This window comes from Lagenorhynchus albirostris, chromosome 13 (assembly GCF_949774975.1).
Source record: "Lagenorhynchus albirostris chromosome 13, mLagAlb1.1, whole genome shotgun sequence".
In the NCBI taxonomy this organism is placed as follows: Eukaryota; Metazoa; Chordata; class Mammalia; order Artiodactyla; family Delphinidae; genus Lagenorhynchus; species Lagenorhynchus albirostris.
In genome coordinates, this window is record NC_083107.1 from 14,743,687 (window position 1) to 14,756,315 (window position 12,629).

Consider the following 12,629-nt stretch of genomic DNA (forward strand, 5'->3'; position numbering starts at 1 on the left):
ATGTTTAAATATTCATGCTGTCGACATTCAACAAATGTCTATGAATGATTTATCATGGGTCAGGTGTTCTAGTTTAATAAAGAAATACTTTGAGATGCATTTTCTCCATAGCATGGCTTTCTGCCAGGATTGCTGTCGATCTCCCTGAGTAGTGGAGAGGGTAAAGCTCCAGGGGGTGCAGCTGAGCTCTAGTCCTGTTTCCATCACTCATAATTGATCTTGGGCAAGCCTACGATCTCCCTGAGCTTGTGTTTCTCACCACTGGCGTGAGCTGGATGGTCCCTTCCAGCTCGGAGGGCTGCAGGGTACCCATGTGGAGTCCCCTGCACAAGAAACTCAGGGAGAAACCCCCAATGCACTCCTAGAAGGTATGTCTTATAAATCCAGCTGACTCTAGTGACTCTGGTATATAATCTTTGGAATTTACGGAAACAGTATAGTCCTAAAAATATCAGAAATCACTACTGCCAACAAATCTGGACTTGTAAATTGATCAGCTTTTCTTTTCTTTTTTTTTTCTTGTTGGTTATTTATTTTAAATACAGTAGTGTGTACATGTCAATCACAAACTTAACTTTTCATACTGCTCATTCCTACTTCTTTTGCTTTTCTTCCTTATCATCAGATCCATCTATTTCTTAATCACAGTTACTATCTCATATTTACATCTTTGTTTTTCCACACAACACACTTTCTATAGATATTCCTACAAATAACAGCCCCATCCACGTTATGAAGTATATAAGACATTTATCTCGCCAAGATTAATGCCTTGTAATACACAGATCTCCAAGAGGGCTTAGATAGGACCCCCAGCGCCTCCCCAACTTCTATTAACCAGACTTGGAAGCCCCTTATTACTCTTTCCACCATGCTACTGTTTTCAGAAAGAGACCACCTGGAAGATAAATTTGGTAAGTGAATAAAAAGGTATCAAATTACCTGATTCCTAATTTCAAACCATCTTACACACACACACACACACACACACACACACACACAGAAAAGGGGTGGTGGTGGGGACTAACACATTCTCTGCAATTCTCTGTAAAAATCTAGTATTTATTTCTTTAACAGTCAATTTACTCAGAGTTACAGGTGATTGAGACTTATTTTTAACTTATAAAGAACTTTAACAAAAGCAACCAATTTATAAAATGTTTTATAAAACGCACAATAAGGAAATAATATTTGCATACTTGGTTCACCAGAGCTTGGTTTGTCAACCAAACTACATTGTAATCCAAATTGCAGGGGTAGCGAGCAAGCCTGCCCCTCCCACCTCCTTCCACCCCAAAGACACACTTGTGTATTCTTCCAACCTCACTGATCTCAACAGGAAAAAACAGTCCCCCAGTTCAGAAAAGTTCATGTCTCTGTTAACAGACAACCACTTTTTCTCTGAAGGAAGGTAACGTGGCGGTGAAATTCCTGGGGCCGCCACCTAAAGGTTATTTGATGCCTGTAGAGCACAGATAGCACTGGACGAAGAACTTCAACCAAAGCCGCTCACTCACTTACACAACTGTTTATTTGGGAAGGTACCTTCCCGGGTCCGATTTGTAAAGTTGGAACAAATCTACCTGCCCTCCACCCTGACTGGTAACTCACGTCAGGATTTCTGAACTGGGAGACAAAGGTCAGCTGCCCTTCTCCCAAGAGGGGGAGGAGCTAGTGACATCAGGCATGCGTGGAAAGCCACAAGGGTGAAATGGGAACACCCAGCCTTGGCACTCACAACCAAGTTAAAATCTCTGTGCTGTCGATGACTAGTTGCGTGACCCTGAACAAGATACTTGACCTCTACCAGTCGGTCTGCCCAGCAGCAAAATGGGAATAGCAAGTATCTACTTCCTTAGGTCAGAAGCAATGACAAATGTTAAGGTTTTAGCAAGCATTGCCAAGTGCTTTCCCAATGCAGTGGGCTGTCAACACCCTTCAGGAACAGCAACTAAGAGCACCCAGTTCACCGTACATTTGCCAGCACTGAACAGTCTCAGTAAGACAAAACCTTTGTTAATTTGGTGGCCAAAAAATAGTGCTTATCTTTATGAACATTTCTGACTACCTGGGAGGCTGAACATAGTTTCACATAAGTAGTAGGCGTTCGTAGTTTCTTTTGTGAATTTTTTGTTTACACTTATTTTCCACAATTGGGGTGAACACTTGCAGTCTTGTTCCTCCTCTTGAATGGAACAGATTTCTAAACTGCTGTAACAGTTTGAAAGTGTATGTGTGACTTCATTGCCTGTCCTGAGAGCTCCAGGTGACTGGAGTTATCGTCCCTTACTACTTCCACAAAATCTCATGAAAAGGGTCATGTTCAGGAAAACATCCTTATGATTTAATTTTCAAACTTTGAAATGTATTTGTAAACTAAAAGGTCATTTTCCCATGAAAATCTGTAGGCTGTACACATAATGAAAAGGAAAGACTTAGGATTCTGAACCTAAAACCTTTAGAACCTTAAAGCTACCTGGCGATCGAGGGATAACTCAGCATCTCAGAAAGGAGCTGCCCAGTGCCCCAGAGTTGTTCCCTGGGCGGCACACACAGTATAGAGGAAAAGGCAAGCCCCCTTCACTCCCCCCATGTCCCTTCATTCCCAAATGCCAAGGTTTTGGAAACTGCAATTATTTCACTGCTCCCTAAATCCAATCCAGTTTGGGAGAGAACAGTAACACATGGGACTTATAAAAACCTCCTCTAAAAATACATTATTAGATTAGCCAATATGGGGCAATTCTCTACATGCTTTTTTTCCCCAGTCCTTTCCCATCCCCAATAACTTAACACATGCCAACATCTGTCCCTGACTGAAAATGAGCTGTGTTTTGATCCTCACCTCTATCCCCCTTCAAAGTCAGCCAGCTCTAGACAATAAAAAGAGGAAAAATTTCCCAAGTGTGTCATATCTTTCAATCAATGCACAAACATCTCATTATTCACATGTAGCTAAAAGGTTCCCAACAAGTTTGGCTTTGTAACTGGGTACAGAGGAAGGGCCTGTGGTCTCCCTACTGCCAACAAAACCCCAGCCAACTTGCTCTTGGTTTTTACTGATAATCCCAAAGTCATCTAGACAACCCATGCACTCCCCCTCAATTTCTGCAACTCCACCTCTGCGTTTTTTTTCTACATCCCCTTCTTCAACGCTTGGGCTCACCCGCAGAGTCGAGAGAACAATACCTACTGTTGGTGGGTGGAGCCACGGAGCATCTCCATCTATGAGGGAAGAACACTGCCTTCGTCCCGAAGCTCTCAATCTCATCTCTTCCTCCCCATTTACCCTCCACCCTACCCTACCGCTAGTACAAACAAGCTCCCACTCCAGCATCCTACATGGACTGTCTCCGGAGCCTGCAGCCCTTCCCATCCCTCTCTTTGCCACAGCCCATCTTCTTAAATGGGTTGCCCAGAGTCTGGTTTTCCAGCACCTTCCAGGTTACGGGAGATAGAAAGTGAAATGTGTAAGGCAGGAGGCTGCTCGCATGTGTGGGAGTCTGGTGTGGGTTCTGGCTGAGGAGTGAGGGACGGGCCACACGGCAGGACCAGTCCTGGTTACAGCACCTCGACACCCGACGAAGAAGCCTGAGGCTAGCATCTCTGCCTACCTACCGTTCTCATCATCACTTGCCTGGAATACTGCTCTCTGCAGGCACCAATTACTTCCTGATTAGTGAATTCCCAAAGCTCCTTTTGAGTCCTCAGTCCTCTTCTCCCCTCTCTGTGGCATCTGACACTAAGGAGCACCCGCCCCCTTCCCTCCCCTCCAGCTTCCGTGCAGTCGCAGTCCCTAAGCTCTCCTCCCACCTCGGCAGAGACCCCTTTCCATCCTCCCTCAGTGACTTCTCTGCTCTGAGCACCCCTTCCTTTCTTCTCCTGCTCCCTTGCATCATCCTGTTGCTGAAGCTTCAACTATTCCCTCAATATCCCCTCAAACCCAGTGCCTCTCCAACGAGACGGAGCAGTTCCTCTAAGTGAGACCCTCTGACAGACCGCGTGGGCTGTTATTGCTACAACAGTTCATAAGCATCTGTCCAGCACTGGGGAGGCAAAGATGGAGGGCCAGGGCCCCACTTGCCAGAAGTCACACCCCGTCTCCCAGGCTCAGACACCAGGAGTTGACTGCGACATCAGCCCCTTTCTCCCTCCCTCCCTCCCTTCCATCCAATCCACCACCTCTTCCCATGCAAACTCAAGCAACCCTGCCAGTCTCCCTCATGCTACCCTTCCTTTCCATTCAGATACTCTTAAGCCCCTTTCACCTCGCCCCCGGCCTCCTGCGAGTCTCCCAAGCATTCTAGCTCTTCCCAGGTCCTCTCCCCACAATCACTATTATCCTTTTAAGCACAAGTACGAGTCACATTATTTCCCAGCAGAACTTTGGATGGTACTCTGCTACTTCTTGAATAAGGCCAGATTCCTTCACTGGCATTCAAGGTCTGGCCCCTTACCCTTCCAGGCAAATGGAAAAACTTGCATTATCCCAAATGGCCCTGAACTTCTACCCCACTCCATGCCTTTGCTCTCCCTGTGCTGGCTTCTACCTTCAGATGTACGTGCAGGACTTCCGCTTTTCACTCTAAATACCTTTGTACTGTTCAAATTTTTTTATAGTTAACAAAAATTACTTTGAATTAAAGTGATGAGTTTCAGGGACTAGTCTAAAACAACTTCCTTTACCTGCCCTCTTTGACCATGCCAGCCCAAGACAATTTTTCTTTTTATTCTGAAAATTCTTCTCTGAATTTTATTGACTCTTAACGTGGACTTCCTGTTATAGTACTATAGTACTATAGTACTAGTATACTATGGTACTAACATCACTTCTTCCTAACTCGATTTTTAGGTCCTTCAGGGCAAAGCTGGGTCTAATTCAGCCTAACTCCCACAGTCCCTTAGTCATTGCCCATGATAGGCCTACAATAAATATCAGAGGAAGTCAAGGCGTTATGACTTTTTTTTTTTTTTTTGCGGTACGCGGGCCTCCCACTGCTGTGGCCTCTCCCGTTGCGGAGCACAGGCTCTGGACGCGCAGGCTCAGCGGCCATGGCTCATGGGCGCAGCCGCTCCGCGGCACGTGGGATCCTCCCGGACCGGGGCACGAAACCGCGTCCCCTGCATCGGCAGGAGGACTCTCAACCACTGCACCACCAGGGAAGCCCGCGTTATGACTTTTATCTTAAGGATGCCAATCTGAATTTCCCCAGTTTTAGCAAGTAAAAATGGACTCTTAAGTTGAAATATAGGATCTTTACATTATGCATTTTCCAATGAGTTAATCATTTAAATTCCTTTTTATGCCACAATTTTTTTGGGTAACTTTACACATCACTGTAAAGGCTGGAACACTCTGTATTGAAGGTTAGGGGTGTGAGTGTGAGTGTGAGTGTGTGTGTGTGTGTGTGTGTGTGTGTGTGTGTGTGTACATGTGCTGGCCTACTTTTTCAAGATTCCCCAGAAGTAAGATCACTAAAGAATGAGACCAACCTAAACCTCTCCAAAATTGTAACAAGAGCAAGCAGGTATTCTCTGTCAGATCCACCCACCCAAAGAAAAAGGACTGACAGGGTTTGAGTCCCTCCACAGAGTTTGTCATCAATTGTCACCCCAGAAATCTAAGTGCCAAAACTTCAGCAACGCAGGCAAGGCCCTCGTAAATGCTCATTCCATGTGAAAAGCCCTCATTAAACCCTGAGTTATATTTAGAGAAAAATAGAACAGAAGTTATATTTAGATGAAATGGCTTAAAAGAACTTTCCCAAAAGCAGCATGTTTATACCGATCTTCCAAAAGAAGAGGTTTTATCAATACTTGGCTTTTACATACAACTCCTAAAAACCAGAAAACATCTCTATACGTACACAAAGATTTCTGCTTGGACTCCTTTGTGTCAGGAAGGAAACAGGAGCACCCAGGATATCAGCAGGACTGCCCATGGGAAGCAGTGGGATGCGAAGGACTTGTTTGGAGGACAGAGTAATTTCCTACAGAAATCTGAGTTGTGATGGTCTGAGAAATCTATGAATAACTTGGTGCTTGAGCTGCACAAAGGCAGCTCTAAAGTTTATACACTGGACCCAAAACTATAGATTTCCTCAGCAACCCTACCTGGAAGTGCTCTTTTCCAAAATGTCATTAGCACTCACACTGTGGTCACGGTCAAACGCCTGTCACTTTGCTGCTCACTCGCTGAACCACATGCTGCATTTTCTTTGTGGCTCTGATTAGTCCAACTATTTTTGACACCTGCTTTCTTCTGCGCTGACTTACATTTTCCTAACCAAATTCTAGTCAACAGCACCAAGGTGGTTTAGTGAACTGGTGAAGCCTTTTCATGAATGAATGTATAATTTCGTGTGACTACTGGAAGGAGCGAAAAGTGATTTGTGGCCGTTATTCCTCTCTTCACAGGCCACAGGGTCCCCAGAGCTCCAGATGAGAACGAATCACGGCTCGGAGGCTTGGCACACACCCCGGGTTAAGGGGACCTCTTCTCTAAAGAGCCTCAGGAAGAGGCCACTTCCCAGCCTCCCAGCCAAACCAGAGTGGAGGGCAAAGGTAATGAACGGGGAGGAGATGGCCAGACTGGAGGACTGGCCGGCCCCCAGTCGTCCCAGAAGGAATTTTGCCAGTGGGTGAGGGTGCTGCAGCCCTGTTGCTATTCCTAGGGTCAATTAATACTATTCCTAGGGTCAATTAATACCCTGAGAACGCTCCAGCCAAACCTCACGTTTGCCTCTGGCCTGGTATTTCCAGAAAGTGTTAGGGTGTAAGAGAACTAAGGTCACCCAATTTTATACCACTTATAGGCCTTAGAGCAGCAAGGACTAAGGTTGTGAAACTTAGATGTGAAACCAAAAAAGACTTAGGCTGCTAAAAGAGAGACCAGATCATATAATCCACCACCCCCCTCACCCTTCAGCCACCTTCCTCCCCCTTCTCCCCCCATCTCTCTATCAATACATTCCTTTTACCAGGCAGGGACCCCTACAGAGGCCCACTGTCTGCACCTATAGTTTGCCTACAGTATCACATTAATATAATCATTAATCACATTAATATAATCATCCAAAGGAAAAGCATCATCTCAGTCCTACAGTCCAGACAATCAAGTGCTTAAGTGTTTCCTCCCTTGCTTTCCTAACAGTCATTGACGCCCAAGGATAGAGTCAAATTAGCAGGTTCTACTGAGCTGATCTAACGGCAGGAAACTTCAATAAACTTTGTAACCAGGCAGGTCAAAATACAATGACAGACACATAAGGGGCACAGAAACAATGGGGGCATTGAACTTACTTTTCTGCAAGGGCAATTCATCAGGGAGGCAAGATGGAAACAGGAGAGTGAGGCAGGACATACTAGGTCCCGTATGAAGGATCAACAGGGAGAGGGTGAGTGTTCTTGGAGGCTCAAAAAGGAGGACAGTGACATGGGCTCAGGCAGGGAACAACTGCAGGAATGAGCAGGGACAGTCAAAAGCATGCAGAGGGGAAAGGCTGGCTTCCTCAAGGAGGGCTCCAAAAATCCCATGCAGGCCTGGATGCAGTAATCAGGAATAGCCAGTACCAAAAAGAAGCAGCCTTTGGAAGCTCTTAGTCAAAAGTACATGTAAGATGGTAGAAAGAAGGAAGGGTGGTAGAAGATGGTAGAAGAAAGTAGGGGACTGACACAAACAAAATCTGTCCCATTTGGGCTCCTGAGGGGGAGGGGAAGAGCAGCATATGAAGACTGGCAGTCGTCACCATTCAAAGAGGAAGAATCAAAATGCCCTGGTGAGAAAGGGGAAAGCAATAGCTAGCTTGAGTGAAAGAATTAGTCATATTTGGAACATTTCTGGCGACTTTACCTGCACCAGGACATGGATCGGTGCTGACTCACAGAAATGCCAAACTCCTTTTCCCAGACAACTAAAGGTAAAATGGAGAAAAGGGACTCTGATAGTGTAGTGACCTACCTTTTCACACACACACGTACAGAAACCCTACTAAAACTTTCAGAACTGAGCCACATCTGCGGACACGGAAGAGAATCTGTGAAAACCTGAACGACGTTACTGCAGTTTGTTTTGCTCAACTTTTACTCACACATTTTTCTTTTAACATGAATGAGAAAAAGCAACAGCCAGATGCCCGCATCCAGCTCATATTCAGGACTTACATTCGGGAGTTCCCAGGATGCACCAAGGCAGGGCCAAAGGTGCAGGGTCTTCCCTGCTTGAAAGGAGAGGGCTGTGCGGCTCCACTCTGCTCTCGGTTGGCCAGAGTCCCCAACCTCCACTCCCACACCCCAACCGGCCGGCAGAGTGGCCCCACTGAACCGGCGGCAGATGTCTCCACTCTCCACCGACCACTGTACCATGACGGCAGGGATGGTCCATTCAGCACCAGCGTTTCCCAGGCAGCTCTTTAACTATGATTATTATTTAAGGACAACTTGAGCATAAAGTGAGTTTGTCGGGTCAGCTCTTAAGGCGCCAAACACCTTCCACCCCGAATCAACAACAGCACGAACTGGCGGGCACTGGGAAACCGGGCAGGGAGCAAAGTGAACCACTACGGCGTGCAGGCGCCCAAGCAGCAGCGCGCACGAGCCTGGCGCATAGTAGGCAGGTGTTCACTCAAGATCTGCCATCGGACCTAGCGCCTGGGCAGCGGGCCCTCGGGTGGGGTGGCAACTCAGGGGACAAAAAAGCCTGGCCAGCCCCGGGCTGTGCCCCTCGCGACGCGGGGGGCGGGAGTTAGAGCCAGGGAGGGGGCGAAGGAATCCGCCCTCATTTGCACGTCGTCTGGGGCCCGGTCAATTTGCTTAATCACGGCTCTAAATGCCAGCGCGCAGCACACAATGCGCGCCCATTAACAGGTTTAAAGTGTCGCAGCGCTCGCTTTAAATGAGAAAAGCCGGCAACAAAGGGCGAAAAAGCCAAGTTCCTCAACTTGAAGAATGCCTCGATTCGCCCTCGAAATCATCTCGGCGAGTTTAAAATCCCGAGCTCTACAGAAAAGTTGAGGCCCCCGCGCGAGGGCTGGGGGTGGGGAGGGGTGTGTGTGAATAACCCGCCACGAATACTGGGTTTCTTAGGAACGAACTCACAGCCGCCCAGCGAAACTGGAGTCGTGGGGCAGCGTCGCCAACCCTGCTCCCCCGGCCCCACTGCCCAACTGCCAGGGAAAGCTGACCGATTTCCAGGAAGGAAGCGAGACCCCACACACACACACACACACACACACACACACACACACACACACCCGCCCAACCGGCACAAATCCAAGTTTCCCTTTAGTGCGGGCAAAGAATTCTGGAGACCAAGGAGGACCCCAGAAGTGGTCCCCAAAGCCGCTCTCCAGCAAAAGGGGAGCATGTAAAGGCACTTTCCTTTCATGCAGGCACTGCCTAGCGCAGCCTAACCCTCGACCGCCAGAGTAGTTCAACCCCGTAAGCAAGTTCTGCCCAGGATCCTCACGGGACGGCCCCATCCCCCATCCCCCACCCTGTCGCCGAGCCCGGGGGCGCATCTCGCGGGTCCCGGCCGCCCACCCGCCCCGGCGCAGCGGGACGGGCACTCACCGTGCGCGCTCCTCCCGGAGACAGGGGTCCGTTGGGGAGGTACGGGCTGCTCAGGTCCGGTATCATCAGGAACGGGTACCCAGGGTAGGGGGGACCCTTAAAGAACGCGCCGTCCTGGGGCCTTCTCACTGCGGGCAAGACCAAGGAGGGGGTAAGGTCGGGGTCCCCGGGACAGCGCCGCGGCTGGGGACCCGGAGTGGGGACCGGAGACCAGAGCGCCCCCCACGCGCGCCCCAGGACTGCTGAGGCCGACAGGGGCGGAGAGCAGGGGCAGGGGCACGGCCACGGGGGTAAGGGGTACCGAGATCAGCGGGAGATGAGGCGCCGAGCGCCGCGGGGCCGGGAGTGGGGGCTGCCGGGGCCGGCACTTACCTTCGGCAAAATAGTCCCGCGGCTTCTGGAAAGCGTCCCGGGCGGGCTGCGGACGCCTCTCCGCCTACGGAGGAGACACAAAGGCGAAGGCGGGTGAGCGAGCGCGGGGCTGGGGTCCCCCGGGGCGGCCGCGGAAGCCTCCTCACCTCCGAGTCCGAGCTGCTGCTCTGGTTCTCCGACTCGTTAACGAGGGACGACTTGACTTCGTCCAGGTCCCGCTGCGCCGAGGCGCTGTCGCTGCTCGGCTCCTGCTCCTCGCCCCCCTCGTCCTGGAAGGGGATCAGCTCGTCGTTGGCCCCGAGGTCATCCCCTCCGCCGGCCGCCCCGGCGCCCGAGCCGCCGCCGCCGGCGCCTCCCCCGCCGCCGCCGCCGCCGCCGCCGCCGAGCTGGGGCATGGTGGGGCCGCGGGCCGGGGCCGCCGCTCTCGGAGCCCCTCGCCGCCCGCGCCCGGCCCGGCGCCCGCCCCTCCCTCCCTCCCGCTGGCCGGCCCGCTCCGCTCGCCGCCGCGGCGGCCGCAGCCACAAAGTTTGACAGGGCGTGGCCCGGAGGGAAGCTGGGCCGGCGCGGCCGGGCCGGGGCGGGGGCGGCTCGGCTCGGGCCCCACCGGCAGCGCGGAGCCCGGGGCTCCCCAACTCGCTGCCGCCGCCGCCTGCTCCGCCGGGGTGTCCCAGCGCCTGGCCCGCCGGGGAGGGGCGAGCGGGGAAAGGGAGGAGGGACCGGCGCGCGGGCCAGGGGGGCCGGAGGGAGGAGCCCTGCTGCAAGCTGACACCCGCGCGCCTCGCAGAACCCGGAGAGCTCCGGCGCGCACACACTCGCATTCACACTCGCCTGCCGCTCGCTCACACCTTCCGGGGCTGCGCCTCCCCGCAGCTCGCACCGCCCTCGCGCCCAGACTCGCCCAGACCCCCTCCCTGCGCCCTACCCTGCACCCCCGCGGCCCTGTCCCCACCCTCCGGCCGACCGCTCGGGTCCCGCCCCCACCCCTAGGCATCCCCTAACTTTCTTCCCGAGAGCCCCCAGAACTCCGCACCGGCTCCACACCCCTCCCACCGGATCCGCGCGCCGGCGGGCGGCACTGCCCCCTGCGGGAAAGCTTCGGACCCACAGACCGGCCGGGGACACTCTCGGTGCCTGGAGACCTCGCAGCGCTGGGTCCCTCCCGGCCTGGTCGCCCTCGCCGGCTGCGTAGGGCACAGGATTGGGGAAATATATGGCACCCCGGAATATGTCGGGCGGCCTCCCGCTCCTCTTTCCTGTGGGGTTCCAACGCGCCCCCCGCCCCAGTTCAGGTTTTCGACTTTGTTCAGGTGTCCAGAGTCACCCAGGCTGAAATCCCAAAGATCACCTTCGCCCCATAGTTCCGGACTAGGTCCTTAATCGAATAACTCACGGTCTTGGTTTCAGAAAGAATTCGGATTTGGTTCGTTGAGAAGGAAGATTGTCTGCCCAGTGACCTTTGAAGCGTTCACGAAGCTGCCTCGAGAGCCAATGAACGTATGAAAAATGCCCGACCAGCCTCATGCTTAAAGAAATGCCTCCTGTGATAACGTTAAAATATCATCTCTCCACCCAGTTCAGGAAAGTTTGAAAAAGTGGATCTTGTGTCCTCCATAGTGGGGAACTATTGGTGGGAGCGTCCGTTTTAAAAGCAGACTGGAAGGCAGAATGGGAGTACTTAAAACTATTTTAAACGCGACTTGCAGAGGAGTTTTACCAGCGATGTGTATACGTATGGTCAAATTCACAGATACAAGAAAGTTCAAAGCAGCAGGGAGGTTGGTGAAAAAAAGAGTTCTGGGACTTTCTTATGGTGAGAGTCTGTGCAACAACCAGCTCAGGAGAATGAGGCCCCTGCACGTAAGGATCCTAAAATGATTTTGGAGAAACACCCTTAAGTGAAAATGTATATGGTACTCACTCTTCTTTTTTGTTCTCTAAAAATGACATTCCTGTGTTTACTTTTTCATGGAAAGAAAGCCTGAGAAGACGCACGCCAAATTATTATCAAATATTTCTGGGAAGAGGGATAATTGAGAGGAGAGGGACAGTTTTGTTTTCTACTTTCTACATATTTTATTGTTTACAGCAAGCAGATGTGACTTATCTATATTTTCACACAATTAGTACATGAATATAGTTTCATAAAACTTCAAACAACAGAGATGCATCTTGAGAAAAAACTAAAAGTTTCTCTTCCCCCCACCTCCTTCCCACACCTCCCTCCAGTTAATCACTGTTACTAGTTTGATGTACATCCTCCCAGACATCTTAGGCAGTTGTGTACACCTGTAAACACATATACAAATATTCAGGTTTACTTTCACGAAAATAGAATTATACTGTTCATGTTATTGCGTGATATTTCATTTTTACAAGTTTTTGAAAGTCAGAAGGATTTTTTCATGTGGTCCGTAAACATGTGAAAAACCTATCGTATTAGTCTCCCATGGTTTTGCTGTAACAAATCACTGCAAACTTGGTGGCGTAAAACACCAGGAACGTATTCTCTCACTGTTCTCGAGGCCGGAAGTCCGAAATGAGTTTCACTAAATCAAAATCAAGGTGTTGGCAGGGCCATGTTCCCTCTGAGGCTCCAGGGAGAATATACTCCTTGCCTCTTCCAGCTTCTGGTAGCTGCCGGCATTCTTGCGATCTCATCACTCGTTTCTGCCTCTGTGGTCACATGG

The 12,629-nt window shown here is 50.7% G+C and overlaps 1 protein-coding gene across 1 annotated transcript in view; it reads right to left on the reverse strand.

Annotated features, from left to right (window-relative positions):
• TCF7L1 (transcription factor 7 like 1) overlaps positions 1–10,337 on the reverse strand; it is a 160,304-nt gene extending 149,967 nt beyond the window's left edge. Inside the window, exons 1-3 of the mRNA XM_060169699.1 lie at positions 10,089–10,337; positions 9,943–10,006; positions 9,571–9,698 (exon numbers count right to left, since the gene is read on the reverse strand). Coding sequence (XP_060025682.1) covers positions 9,571–9,698; positions 9,943–10,006; positions 10,089–10,337 — 441 coding nt within the window. The remainder of the gene's footprint in view (positions 1–9,570; positions 9,699–9,942; positions 10,007–10,088) is intronic.
• Between the last annotated feature and the right edge of the window lie 2,292 nt (positions 10,338–12,629).